The sequence below is a fragment of the Octopus sinensis genome, linkage group LG3 (genome assembly GCF_006345805.1).
Source record: "Octopus sinensis linkage group LG3, ASM634580v1, whole genome shotgun sequence".
NCBI classification, from domain to species: Eukaryota; Metazoa; Mollusca; class Cephalopoda; order Octopoda; family Octopodidae; genus Octopus; species Octopus sinensis.
The window spans coordinates 12,813,633-12,829,291 of record NC_042999.1 but is presented as its reverse complement, the minus strand read 5'-3'; the positions used below and the strand labels follow the sequence as shown (position 1 = coordinate 12,829,291).

Sequence of the window (15,659 nt, the reverse complement as noted above, 5' to 3'; positions counted from 1 at the left end):
GTTGAAACTCTTGGAGTCTTGCATGTGTGGCAGGTTTACTACCTGCAAGCTATGGTACCATGCTATTCATTCTTTTCAACTATCTATTACTTTTCTGATTATTCTGGCCATGCCAAGGAGACAAACCTTTTGTAACAGTTCTACTGGGCACTCTATTCCAATTTCCTTTATATTCTTCTTGGTGCCTTCTGATATTGTTCCCAAGGACTCAACAATAATTGGCAGTATCTTCACATTCTTCATTTTCCATAGCTGGGCTATTTTGTACTAAAGAGGGTTGTATCTATCTGTCTTTTCGCCTTCCTTCTTGACTATTCATGGGTCAAAGGGGCAACTAACATCAACTACATAGCATATGTGGTGCACTTTGTCCACCACCTCTACTAGTTCCGGTCTGTTATACTTTAGCACCTGATCTGTTTGGATTGGGAAATGCCAGAGGATTTTGCTAGTCTCCAACTCTGCCACTCTCTGTGGTTTGTGCTCATTCTTGCCTCTCTCTAGCCCCAACTTTTTGCACAGTCTCCAATGTAGTACTTTCACTACCTGGTTGTGTTGCCACAACTCATTATTATTATTATTATTATTATTAATTATCACATGTTTGGCTTTTGCTTTGTATTTATACAAATGGACTGCAAGTTTCACCCAGAGACCTCAGGAGACAAGTTAGAAGTTCAAGTTGGTATTATAACTAGGGTGCCATATTTTTGGTTTTGCACAGAGTATTCTTCTAGAGTAACTTGATAAAATGATAGTGTGATCTTATGATAACAGTAAAAGGTGTGAGCTATTATGTGCATTTAAAAGGACTTTTGATAAATGTTTACAGATTAAAATGTTTTTGGAATTAAATAGACAATAGTTTTCAGTTCCCATGAGTGCTATTTTGTAAAAATGTCTTCCATTTTGGGGTTTCCTTATATCTGAGGTGGGTGACAAACAGCCCCTTTTGCTATCATTCCTAGGATACCTATGACAACAGGTATTGTTTTAGTCTTGAGATTCCACAGTTTGCCAATTTCTATGTCAAGATTTATATTCCATTTCAGTCTTTATATTTGCTCAATTTTTCGTAGGTCTTAACAGATACATTGATATTGATTAGGATAGTCATATCGATGAGAAGGCATGATTTTTGTCTGAAATCCTTCAATATTATTATTACAGTTGTTATTGTTTTACTTCGCGGAGCACTTGGTCTTGTCTGCTCTGATTAATTATGTGAGAGCGGGCAGCAGTCTGTTGTCAAAGGTCTCACAGAGTCTTTTTCTGCAAATTATAAACTTTGAAAATTGAACATTATTTATCATGGAATCCAAGTACCAATCTTATTATTTTTATTTAGCAGTTTTTGTTTTATAAAATATCTGCTTGAGTTAGTTAACTGAAGACATATACTTAATCTTTCATCTGTATTAAAACTTTATCACAGAACAAAATGTTTCCTTAATCCATGAAGTGGGCAAGATATTCCCTTTGGTTTCTTATTAAATAATTATTACTTGAAGGTACAGGCATGGATATGTGCTTCCCAACCATATAGCTTCAGGTTCAGTCCTATTGTACAACACTTTGAGCAAGTGTCTCTTACTAGAGCTGACTAAAGCTTTGTGACTGGATAGTAGACAGAAACTGAAAGAAGGCCATCATGTAGCTGTGTGTGTGTCGGTGTGTTTGTATGTACCATTGTCTTGACATCACACGAGGATTGTGAATGAGCATCCCCTGTCATACAAGTGATGTTGTTTACTTCTGATCTTTTACTCTCAGACTCTTCTTATACAATAGCAACCTCAACACAAGCTGTATGAAACTGTAACCAATTCACACCCTTCAACTAGACAACCATCTTTATTGACATCAACAGTTAATATGAAATTACTAATGATCAAAGATTGTTATCAATTGAAATTTATCTTCATCAATCAAAGACTGTCACATGACAAATTCATTAAACAATGGCTATATGTCGTATTAATCCCTTTTTATTATTTCTGATTTAATTTTTTGTTTTCTTTAATATACACACTCAATGGTAGGCAGATCACCTTTTACTATATTTTAATTAAGATGTTTTTCCTTCTTCCTTATTTATTTAGAACAACTTACCCTTTCTGAGACAAACATTTTAGGTGATAACTAAGTCACCATTCTATTCAGTGCTTTATTTATAAATGGGTAAAATGTTGGATAATCCCATTGAATGTTTTTCTGTAGATCAGTAGATGGATAATGTTTCTTACAGTTTCTGTCTTTATTTCGATAGCTATGTTATGATTAAGGGCTGGAATTACTTTTAAAGGTATAAAATTACTGTAAATCTCATTCTGAAAATGAGTGAAGATAATTCATAATTAACAGAGAAACAATCCATATCAATTTTCACATCTTCCGTAGAGAAATAAATGTTTTATGTCTTTCTGTGTGATGTTTGTGGGTGTAAGTTTTACTTTTACATACTAAATGTCTATTATTTCATTCAAGTCTGGATCATCCATTGTAATTGAGAAAGAACAAATGCAAACTAAAAATGAGAGCATTTTGAAAGATATAAACCATCTTGAGAATGTTAGATGGTTAACTAGATTGCTTTAGTCTATTCTGGTGATACAAACCAATTAATTAGCAAGATAATTAACGGAATCACTGGGTGAAAGTTCATGAAAAATCAAAGTGGCTCAATAAAGTACATATTTAAGTAACTATTCTCTGAGGATCATTTATTCTGCTAGTAAATGTTCTTGGAGATGGAATTTACTTTCCTGTAACAGCAGGAGGTTTATTCCACAAATTTCAACAACTGATCCAGAAAACAATTGTTTGTGACTTCACAAATTCTGAGATTTGTAGGAATGTCTTCTTTCTTTGTGTAGATTTGTGGCCTGCATTGTCCATTCAAGATAATTCTCCTTACAATAATAATGGGGAAGTACATGCTGGTAAGAAACTTCTAATTTAGCACTTAAATTGTTGTAACCTTAAATGAAGACATAACATTCCCTTTTGTAAAAAAGCAAAAGCAATTTCTTGCGTCTCCCTCTTTGTCCTCAAACAAGAACATAACATTCCCTTAACTACAAAACATCTTGCATCTTCCTTCTATACCTTTAATTTCTCAACTAGCATAACGCCACCGTCCCCTCAACACTACTCCCCACTCCCAGTTGTGGGGTTTTTGCCTGTTTTGTTTTGCAAGGTACTCGGTTACCCTATCGGTGCTGGTGCCATATAAAAAGCACCCAGTCCATTCTGTAAAGTAGTTGACATTAGAAAGAGCATCCAGCTGTAGAAAGCATGGCAAAACAGACTGCAGCCTGGGCATCTGTTGAACCATCCAACCCATGCCAGCATGGAAAAACAGATGTGAAACGATGAGGATTCTGCTTTTCTTCAATTTACAGTTATTAGGTTGTTCATGCTGAGACAAAAGAATCTCCCATATTTGACACAACCATTAGTATGTTGCTGGTAAAGTCAAGCAGATGTTAATGGTGTCTCCTTGTAGCTAATGCTTTACCTTTTTTTCTTCTTCTTGGTTTGGACTGGTGTACACTGTTGACATGTTTGTTGCCAGTGTATAAAATGTAACAGCCTGTTTCTTTTCCTGTCTGCTCATGTAGCTCGTGTTTTATGAGTTTGTGTATTTAATTTTAGTGTTGCTTAACTGTCAAGACCTTGAATCTTAGGATCTGAAAAGAGGAACTACATTAGGTCACTATTGGACAACAACAAAAGCAAACAAACAATAAATAATAGATTGTATTTTGACAACTGTTTGTAAACTAAAGAAATAATGTATTCTAACCAATTCTGGAATTAACAAGCTCGATAATGAAATGTCAGTTTCAGTAAATTACAGTAAATTTATCTACTCTTTCTATTACTAGACTTCCTTACTAGGTTCATGCTATTTTGATTTGCAGAAATAAAACCAATTTCTTTAATGTTTCTACATCAAGAACCAAAATAACTGATTTTGGTATTGGTAGTCATAAGAAGATAGACACTAAATTCAATTAGAAAAAAAGCACCCACTATACTCACGGAGTGGTTGGCGTTAGGAAGGGCATCCAGCTGTAGAAACACTGCCAGATCAGACTGGGCCTGGTGCAGCTTTCTGGCTTCCCAGACCCCAGTCGAACCGTCCAACCCATGCTAGCATGGAAAGCGGATGTTAAACGATGATGATGATTTTTTTGTGTCTATTGATCAAAAAAAAATGTTACAGGGTTTCTACCATGGCAACAGAACTTAATTTTAGACTATAAATACTCAGTTATTTAGTTTAGTTTAACCAAATATAATTTTAGACTTTACTCTCAGTTTAGTTAGTCTAAGCTGTTCTTCAAGTCTTTGTCTAATACTGTTCCTAATTGAAGCCCAAGGACAGCAATTTATTGAAGGATGACAGTTAGTCGATTACGCTGCTCCCTGTCAATGGTCAATGCTTTGTTTTGGCAACCCCCAGCAAGATGAAAGCAAAGAAAGTCAGCCCCAGCAGAATTCAAACTCAGGAAGGATCTGAAGAAATACTGCTAGACATTTTGTCTGACTCTCTAATAATTCTACCAACTCATTGCTTTCAAAAGTTTTCATATTAGCAAAATAGGAGGCAGTGACACTGTTTCATGTCATTTACACTTGCTCACTCACATGCTTCTGCACACACACACTCTCTCTCTCTCTCTCTTTCAATGTCCTCTTTTATCTACTATCCAAGTATTCTAAGGTGTTCTTGAGCTGTGTCCAATCCTTGGCATAATTATTCCATTTACTGCACCCAATTCTCATTGTTGCATCTTCCTCCCCCCCTCCCTCCCCCAAACCCCCTGCTGCATTATCTTTCAAGAAAACTTCTTCACTTTATTTGCTACATTTTCAGTGTCTCAAGGCAATTTTTTTTTATCATCATGTCGTTAATTAACACATGATGTTATCAATTAGCACACAACGTTCCTGCCATTCAACTTGAATAGTTTCAATAATTCTAAATTACATTCTAATTTCTTTCTGTGCAAGTGTGGCTGTGTAGTTAAGAAGCTTGCTTCCCAACCACTTGGTTCTGTATTCATTCCCACTTCATGGCACCTTGAGCAAGTGGCTTTTACTGTAGCCCCAGTTGGACAAAACCTTGTGACTGGATTTAGGTGAAAACTAAAAGAAGCCTGTTTGTGTGTTGTGTGCCTGTTTGTATTATTGTCTTGACATCAAATGAGAATTACTGTCATACTAACAATATTGTTTTTTACAAGTTTCCTATGCAAAACATTTCTGGCCAAGGTGCTTAGAAACATGTGTGGCTTGGTGTCAGGAAAGGCATCCAGCTGTAGAAAATCTGCCTCAACAAATTCTGCTTGACCCATGCAAGCATGGAAAAACAGATGTTGAAATAAGGATAATGATTAAAAAAAATCTAAAACTTGATTGCATCTTCTGTTGTCTCCCAACAAGTAGTTCCATCCCATCATGGTTTTCCTTTTTTATAATACAGTAGTTACCTTTCACATGACTGTAGTTCGGATCACTAGATATGCAGTTATTTAGTTGCTTATGCAAACAGGTTCTCCTAGCTTGCCTCCTAAAATGCCTTTTTAATATTTCTAATTTATTATAATCTTTTTTTTTCCAGTTTTCTTCCTTGTATGATTTTAAATATTTTAAGCTAAACTGATTCAAAGTGGTCATCAATTTTAAATAAGTGAAAAAATATTGATATTGATAATATAAACATCTTATAATATGTAGATAAGTTTCAGACAGAAGTGGCCTAAGCCATGACTGTGGTAGGTTATGTTATACTGATGATTTCTAAAAATAATGAAATAATGCTATACATGAATGCCAAGAAAATTTAAGAACTTCATATCAAATAAACCAAAAATATTAAATATGTGAATTCTATGCATTGTTTTCCGTAACTTTCTTTAATTTCAGTTTCTAATCCTACTTCAGATTATAACAAAATTATCTCCCTTGTAATAGCTGTAATCTTTTGAGGGATCACAAGTGGGATTACCTACATCTTAGTGACTTTTAGTGAAATAAAGCTGTAACTTGTGATTGATGAAATGTTGGAGTATTAAGAACCTAATAAGCTGTGAACAGCTTATTATTTTTAAATTATAAATTTGTTTACTAATTTCAGTAATCAAACACTGATAAGAACCTACTTTCAACTTTTATTTTCAGCAATGATCTGGTTCATCCTGCGAAAACGTATTGTTAGTACGTGAAAATGTTTTTAAATCTTAGCTGTTGCATTCTTATTTGTCCTCTTCTTTTCTGAAGTAGCTCCTTGCACTATATATTGCGAGCAGCCTTGCCTGTTATTGAGCACAATATCTAGTTTGAAGATGGTATGGGACTAGTTATGTATGTGTGTAATTCACTTAGTTTAGAATGACAAGGACTTTTCTGTCAAAGTCCATTTCTGTAGATGAACAAACACAAACTGCTCTCTCTCTCTCTTCACAAACTGATAGAGATCTGATGAGAATGTCGAGACTCTTCATCGACAAACTGCAAATGTTTCTTTCTCTGTGCAATCTATGAACAACTTAATTCTCCACCATAACTATCTATTCTACTGTAGCATCTTAGTAAACCTCTTCACATTGTAGAAATATCTGGAATCATTGTTCATTGCTTGATAAGAATGAATATTTTTAGCTCTTTTTTGTTGTCGTTTTTATTTGGAGGGGTTCCCCTGTTTCTGTAAAGCTTCTACAATTACTCCCTTCATTTATAAATTCTTTAATTTTTATAAGAGAAGAATATTGTCATCTAATGTAATCATCTTTGTTATAACATTGGTTTCGATGCATACACACTGATTGTGATGAGTCACATTGTCTTAGAAGTGAATTAGCAGAGGTCGTTAAGAACCAGACCCAAAAGACTTTTGAGTAATTTAGCTATTTTCACTTCTGAGTTCAAATTTGATGAAAATTAAATTTGCTTTTTCATCCCTGTAGATAAAAAATATATAAATTAATGAATATAATAAATTGATACTAAAGCAATAATGCCAAGAACACCTGTCTTTATATTACTGAATCAAGTATATTGTCATCACATCATTTGAAAAGAGTTGTTCTCCAAAGCTGAGATACAAGAGTCACTAACATATATTAAAATCTACCAAAATATGTTATGAATGAATATGTAAATCATTGTTTTAATTTTCACTGTTTTATGTACCCATGATAATTGATCATAAATTATCATGATAATTGATCATGTGTCTACAGAAAAAGAATAAAGTTTCCATTTAATGAAAGTGTTGCAACTTTAAAGTTAGGTCTTTGGATTCCCTTGGCATATTCTCGGCTATAACTTCTGATTATTTCCCTCAAATCAATCAAGTTAACTGTCTCAACAAGTTAAACTGGGACTACAAGCATTATTAACTGAGATGCCAATCCATCTCAGATCACCTCTGGCTCTACGATACATACATCCTGTTTTAAATTATCGAGATTAAAACCTTTGAAAATTTCTTAATTCATGTTCCAAAGACTGACAAAACAAGAACATATTGCTAAATTCTTCATTATTTTCAAAATTAATTAAAACAAAGGCAGAAATATGGAAATGAAAGGGGTTAATAACGTAAACAATTTGTTGCTGTAGTTCAAAGGTTTCCTTATTTTGTTGTGAAAGAGTTGAAGGGGGGAGTTCACTGATTTTAGCCTAGAAGTTTCTCTGAGCCTCTTGTCTTTCTTATGATAAAAACAAAAATATTTATGATGAAGATAATTATTATGCTCCAACAAACAAACTTTTGTATGTCTATTTTATTATTTGATTGCCAAGCCTTTGGCAAGTTACTAGTAGAATGCACTTGTAGAGGTCACAATGATGTTAATAGCATTTTCCTTTCACTACAATAAAAAAAATTATTTTCCTTTCACTACATGTTTCATGTTTTTAATCTTTGAAGCATTGAAAATGCTTTCACCAACTTAATTATTTAGAATCAAGTAAAATGCCTGTAGTTATATATAAAGTTACCTTTGGTAATTTTTTTTCTACAACTGTGTGTAGTATTTTAAAGTTTTTTTAAAAATAATATATTGTTCTTTTCTCCCTTAAGGATTCTTTATTTGGCCTTTTTCTTTTCCTTCCAACCAATTTATTACTCCATGTGTTCTGCTTTTGCAATGATTTTTGATATCTATATTTTTGTAGAATTTCTTCATATATATATATATATATATATATATATATATAATGTATGTATATAGCTACTGCTTTAGAATTCCTTCCCATGTGATAGCTATAACTATTCTGATTTTCCACCTTAGCTGCTGGCTTAATCATTTTCTAGCTCTCTCAACTTCTAATCTGATCCCTGCCCAAACAAATTACAAAAATAATCCAGTTTGCCATTTTAAATTTATCTAATTAGCTTCATTAACAATATATCAATGTTGGTTAATTGTTTTAATTATTAATTCACATTCTTCTCATTTCCCTTAACAGGTGTATACAATATAACAGGTGTATACAATATAACAGGTGTATACAATATAACAGGTGTAAACAATATAAATTTTGTAGACATTTGATGAATGTTCACATTGTTCTTTTGTTTTTTAGTTTTATTGTTCTTCTCCTTTTATATTGCATCGTTAGACTGATTATCAACTCTGTAATCTCACCACTTGTGACTTTGATCTCTTTCCAAGTTAGTTAAACTTTTATTATTCCAGCTTCACCACAGTCATCTTCTGACTTTCTACCAAATTTAACTGGCATTTTTTTCTTCTTTTGTTACCATTTTGGAAGGAGAATAGTAAGAAAATGTTCTTACGAATTGATAATTTTTATAAAATATTCAAATCAATTGTTTACACTGTACTAATTATCTTAAGTAATGTTAATCTTATGAAGAAGAGCATAGATCAACTGTAAATTTAAATGGCATGATTCATCCTTTGTTTTATAAAACATACACATATATATAATGAATATTTGTAGGTGCATGGAGTTGTCAGGCAAATTACAACTCCTTACTTACCTGAAGACCCTGTCTGTATGTATGCATATATATATATATATGTGACATTTTGGTAGTGTAAATTGTGTGAAATATGAGAAAAGAAGTTATGATTTCTGGTAAAATTCTTATTGTACAACAAGCACGCTTTAACAATAGCCATTATGATACTAATGGCTGACTTTAAAGCAAGTTAGTTGAATCATAACTTTGAAGTAAGGTTTCTAGACTATAACTTTGTTTCAAGAGTATTTTCAATTTTACTATCAGAAAAGCAATATCTGTTTTCTTTTATAATTTCCATAAGTTTTGTCATGAATTTCAAGTTTGTAATTAAATTGGAACATTTTAATTTTCCAGGCTTCCGTAAATCAGGAATGAAATGTTTTCTTATGTCCAATATTCTTTATTGTAATTCATTTAAAGCTATAGTTTTTGTCGGTGTGCTTTATATAAATGTTCAACAACTACCTTTCCTCCCCTAGATGCAGTTAGTGCTGAAGGTGAGAAAGAAAAGCCTGCAGCCCCAACTCATCGTCGTTCAAGAAGTAAAGGTGGCACAGAGCTACCTGTGTTGAAACCACTTCCAAAATCTTTAACATTTGATGTGAAGTAAGTAGCTTGATTTTAGTTACAAGATAATGACTGACTTTGTTTCTGTAGAAAACATAAAATTTACCCTTTCAAGCACAAAATGGAACAACAGTTAATGGTGCATGATATCTAGGACAAGAGTCTCCTACTATGGCCTCAGGCCAAACAAGCAACGTCATTGATTTTAAATCTTCCATGCAAAGCATGTCTGATCATGGAGAAATATTTTTTTGTAAAGAGGAAGGGCATTTGGCCTGAGAAAAATCTGCCTCAACAAATTTTGTCTGACCCATGGAAGCATGGAAAAGTGAATGTTAAATGATGATGATATAGATTCATAGAAGGTCATGAAAGCAACAAAAGAACTTTGACTAACAACAGATTGATTGCTTAACCAGCATATTAAACAAACAATTAGTTGGTTAGATATTTAACCAATTCACTAACAATAAAGAAGTGATATTGAACCAGTGCATGTTATTGGTGTAATGACCCTCCAAAGACACAAGTTATATTTATTATTTATTTATTCATGTTAAAGGTTTGAATGACAAAAGCATTTAAAAATAATAAATGCTTAAAATCTCACCAGCTCCACCCTCTCTTCTAAAATGTGAAAAGTCATGAGGTTCTTCTACAGCAAATAATCTATTCTGCTTTGGCCCTTCCTTCCTCTCATCTCTTAGCATAAAGCTTCCCCACCACCATGTGGTCTGTAGTTTTGTGAGCTACTTGCCAACCTCACAGGTACTGGTGGTAGGAAAATCACTCAGAGCATGCTGTAAAGAGGTTGGCATTAGGAAAGGATTCCACCACAGAAACCATGCCAAAGCAGACATTGGAGCACTACGTGGTCTTCGGATCGTGTCAAAGAATCCAATCCATCCCGTCATGGATGATAAGGATGATGATTTCATATCTGTTGCTGTGTATCAACATTTTGGTATTAAGTTTGACACGACTATTGCTTTAGAATCCTCAGTAATTTTGTTGTTAGAATAATTAATTGGAAAGCATTTTTCTGTCTGTTCTGAATTCGTATTTTTATTTTATTTTCTTGCTTCTTTCAGGAAAGTAAAACAAATGACTGATATAAAAACCGACGTAGGATTTGCCAGGGCATTTGTGCGTCTGGCACTGGAAAAAAAGACATTATCAGCACACTTGAAGGAGTTACTATCAGATGCCAAGCTTTTGCAGAGCTTATATAAGCGTTATGCCTTTATGCGTTGTGAAGAAGAACGCGAGCAGTTCCTCTACCATCTTCTTTCTCTCAATGCTGTTGATTATTTCTGCTTCACAAACACCTTCACCAACACCAGTAAGAACAGCCTTTATGCCTTACAACATCCACCATTTATTTAACTTGTTTCATGCCTAGAGTTGGAAATATTAATTAAGCTGTCTTAATTAGTTTTCATTAAATCACTTTTTGGTTAATTAATTAAAAGCACATTAAACAGCAATGACTGAAATATAGATGTATACAATTAATTCTATTTAACACACGTCTTCATTCAAACATGGAAAGACCACTACTGAGAAAATTGGGCCATGAATGACATCATCAGACCGTAGGACTTGTATTCCGCAGGCCCTGGATCTGTCGTTCTCAGCCCATGAAGAACTGCTCTTCTTATATTTAAACAGCAAATAGTAAATTTGCTGGTGTGTGCAAAGCTTTGCCAAGCTGGAATTAATGAGAAGCTCATTAAGCAGCAATGATTAAGAATGTAAGTGTGCATAATTATATTTAACCAATTCATGCACACTCAAGCATTGAAGGATCATTGCTGTAAAACCATTCCCTGGAAAGAAATTCTCCAAAGACAGTTTTTGCAGCAAACTTCTTTTAACAGTTGAGCGTTCACAAACATATTCAGTATAACTGCACACCCCTACCCTTTGTTTACTGTTATATTCTTGTTTTTTTTTAATTTGCCTGATAACTTTATTAAGGCACCTTTGGAACGTTACCAAAACCAATCCAGATAATTATTTTTCTAATTTAGGAGATTAGAGATACAAAATGTGTATCACTGTGACATCTGTTAGTGAAAACTATTTTATTTTTTATTTTCAGTTGTTCCTTACAAAGTATTAATTTACCCAAGTACCAAGTTTGGCTGCTTCACAACCAGTGCAAACCCTTGGATCAGTTTAGCTGGACAAATTGGAGAAACAGGAGTTATAGAAATTCCAAAAGGATGCCTGGAATATACATCTGAGGTTGGATTCGTTTTGTTTTTTTAATGTGCTGTGTGTGTGTGTGTGTGTAAAAGATATTTACCTTATATCACAAAATTAACAAGCTAAGTCGTAGCTCTCACCTAAAAGCTCGCTTGATCAAATTAAAGAACCTAAATCAATACAATACAAAGAAAGTATGAAATATGCTGAGAATTACTTATTCCAGAATCGGTAGAGCATTACTTTCATATTGTTTCTGCTTCAAACGACATAACATAGAAATGATTATGTTGGATAAATTACATAAGAACTCCATAAATTTACTCACAGTTGACTAGCAGGGAGTGACTCCCCACCATTCACTAAGCAAACTGTGTGTATGGGGCTTGGCGGGGGTGAATGGCTACCCAGTTGATATCCATTCCCCATTCTTATCGCTCTCTACCGACCCATATTTACTATCAGCCACACTCACTCCTGTTCACCTGCATTCACTGCATTCACTCACCCCCATGTCAGCCCTTGCTTATATCCATTCATCTCTCCAGCTCTTGCAACCTCACACACTTTCCCTGATTCTCCGGTCACCATGTTGTCTTTATTCTCCTTTGGGACATGTCCTGCTACATTAGCATCACCATATTTCTCTCTTTCTGGCACCAATCCAGCCACCTCCATTCACCCAGGTACAAAAGGAGGTGACCATGAATCTCCTTTACAACAATAACACTGAAGTGGTTGGTGTTGAGGAAAGCCATCCAACCATAAAAACCATGCCAAAGCTGAGACAGTGGAGCAAGGCAGAGTCTTCTAATTTGTTGGCTCTTCTTAAAATGTCCAACCCACACAAGCATGCAAAGCAGACATGAAAAGGATGATGATATATATATATATATATATAAGAAGCAAAACTATGATAAACACAAAATGCAATTTATAGCATTTGTTCCCTACACACGTTTTACCATTGTGGTTATTTGTATTGTCTGCAGTCGGATGCAGATCCACAACAGTTCTTCAGAGAAACACTTTATTTCATTATGTTGACACACCAGTAGCAGTCATACATCTAGCTATATATGCAGGAAGTATTCTGCATATATGTATAAATAGGCACAGGAGTGGCTGTGTGGTAAGTAGCTTGCTTACCAACCACATGGTTCTGAGTTCAGTCCTACTGCGTGGCACCTTGGGCAAGTGTCTTCTACAATAGCCTTGGGCTCACCAAAGCCTTGTGAGTGGATTTGGTAGACGGAAACTGAAAGAAGCCTCGTCATCCATCATCATCATCGTTTAACATCCGCTTTCCAAGCTAGCATGGGTTGGACGATTTGACTGAGGACTGGCGAACCAGATGGCTGCACCAGGCTCCAGTCTTGATCTGGCAGAGTTTCTACAGCTGGATGCCCTTCCTAATGCCAACCACTCCAAGAGTGTAGTGGGTGCTTTTACGTGCCACTTGCACAGGGGCCAGTCAGGCAGTACTGGCAACAACCTCGCTTGAATGTTTTTACACATGCCACCAGTACAAGTGCCAGTTAGCCGCTCTGGCAATGATCACACTCAGATGGTGCACGCATATATATATATATATATATGTTTGTGTGTCTGTGTTTGTCCCCCCAACATCGCTTGACAACCTATGCTGGTGTGTTTACGTCCCCGTAACTTAGAGGTTCATCAAAAGAGATCGATAGAATAAGTACTAGGCTTACAAAGAATAAGTCCTGGGGTCGATTTGCTCAACTAAAGGTGGTGCTCTAACATGGCCGCAGTCAAAATGACTGAAACAAGTAAAAGAGTATATATCATCATCCTCATCGTCATTTTTAACATCCATTTTCCATGCTGGTATGGGTTGGATGGTTTGACAGGATTTGGCCAGCTGCCGGACGTTCGTCCAAACTGCAGTTGTCTGTTTCAGCATGGTTTCTAAGGCTGGATGCCCTTCCTGACACCAGCCACTTAATAGAGTTTGCTGGGTGCATTTGTATAGCACCAGCACAGGTGTGCTTTTTAAGTGGCACCTGAAAGGACAAGCCTGTATGTGTGGAAGACAGGGATTTTATTTAGCTTGACGCATCTTATCAGGCACAGCAAAGCACCACATCTCCCGGTCCGTTGTCATTTGCACACAGCATCTGATGCCTCTTATACCCAGTTTTCCTCTTAAATCACTTACACTCTGTCATATATGCACACTGACATTACCCATCCGGCAGAGCATGCTGGCTTCATTTCATTCAAGTCTTCACAAGTCCTCTGTAGTCAAAGCCCATGTTTCACTGCCATATAAAATAGCTGTATGTACACAGATATCATACAATCTGCTTTTCACTCTGAGTGAGAGGCCCTTAGTTACCAACAAAGGTAGAAGCTCTCTGAACGTCACCCAGCCCATTCTTATCTTAGCAACTATGCTTTCAGGACTTCCTCCTCTACTGCTAACTTGGTTGCCTAGGTAATAGAAGCTACCTACTACTTCTAAGACCACCCCCAACCAAGCGTTTGAGGTAGTTTATTTTCTTGCACATTTTTAGTGCTTAATGTACCCACACATTTGCCACATACAAAGAATATTTCTCTGTCAACTTTCCCGTGATACCTCCACACCTCATGTGCACTGGATACAAAATATGGAGTTTGTGCCAATACCCTTCTTACATGTCGAGCAGGGTCATCTACCTGAGATGACTTGTGATTTGTCTCTTTTCCTACTTACTAGAACTTTGGTCTTTGCTAAATTAACTCTAAGGCTCCTAGATTCCAGACTTTACCTGACCTAGAGAGGAAATTTCAGGTGTGGAAGCAGTGATTCAGGTATAAGAACAAGGTCATTAGCGTAGACGAGCTCCCAGGGCCAGCCAGTCTTAAATTCCTGTTATGGCCTGGAGGACTATGCTAAACAAGAGGTGGCTGAGAACTGATCCTTGGTGAACTCCTACCTTTACACTGAATTCATTGCTATACTTATTGCCAATCTTCACCTTACTGGCAGCATCCCTATACATGGCTTGTACCACTCTCACTATCCACTCATCTATCCCTAGCTTCTGCAGTGACCACCTGATAAAAGAGCAGGTGACCCTGTCAGAGGCTTTTTCCATAACAACAAATGCCAAGTACAGAGGTCTACTTTTAGCTAAATACTTCTGAAGTTGCCTTACCAGGAATATAGCATCGGTTGTGCTTCTCCCTGGCACAAAACCAAACTGCATCTCACCTACACTAACTCTCTTTCTAATTAGTTGTGATATGATCCTCTCTGTAACCTTCATTACCTGGTCCAGCAGTTTGATACCCCTGTAATTATTTCTATGGTGCTGCTTCACCAGTTGTCAGGTATATATGCATGCAAACTTTAGGTTAGTTGAAATATGTATGTGACACATTCCAACTTATAATAGGTGTTACTATGAAGTTTTAAAAGTATTTAAATGTAATTTTTACTGTATGTTTTCTTGGAGAGCATCCAAAATGAAATGTTTTGATACCTCATTTGAGAAATTTGAATGAATATTTTAAGAAACCTGATAATTTGAATGGTCAGCAAATTGATTGGAATCTTGCCTAAATTAACCTAAATGAATAAGTATTTGTGATGTCATAACTTTGAAACAGGTGATAATCATCTTCAAATGATACAAATTAATAGTGACCGTGGTATAGTAGTTGTCTTATTTTTTTTCAGGTTGTTGGAAAGAAAACTTTTTTCCCCTTTTGGCAATATTTTAGATATTTATGTAAAGCCTATTTTGTTATTTGTAACAAATGGTCCATTTTGCAGTGTTTCCAGACCTAGCTAAATTCAAAACTGCAAGCCACAAGAAATTGAGTTTAGCACATTTGTAATAGGTATGGAGGTAAATGA

At 35.4% G+C, this 15,659-nt stretch overlaps 1 protein-coding gene and 1 long non-coding RNA gene across 9 annotated transcripts in view; both read left to right on the top strand.

Moving 5' to 3' along the window:
* Positions 1–15,659, top strand: part of LOC115209688 (DENN domain-containing protein 5B) — a 224,355-nt gene that overhangs the window by 191,455 nt on the left and 17,241 nt on the right. For 5 of the 8 annotated variants that reach the window (XM_029778171.2, XM_029778166.2, XM_029778165.2 and 2 more), the window contains 3 exons: positions 9,490–9,616; positions 10,669–10,919; positions 11,682–11,827. In XM_029778171.2, coding sequence (XP_029634031.1) covers positions 9,490–9,616; positions 10,669–10,919; positions 11,682–11,827 — 524 coding nt within the window. Of the gene's footprint in view, positions 1–2,876; positions 2,943–6,192; positions 6,229–9,489; positions 9,617–10,668; positions 10,920–11,681; positions 11,828–15,659 lie in introns of all 8 variants that reach the window. The other 3 variants (XM_029778167.2, XM_036500860.1, XM_036500859.1) reach the window with 3 other exon arrangements.
* Positions 6,235–8,793, top strand: LOC118762402. Its single transcript, XR_004998147.1, has 2 exons — positions 6,235–8,487; positions 8,542–8,793. It is a non-coding gene; the product is annotated as an uncharacterized LOC118762402 (long non-coding RNA).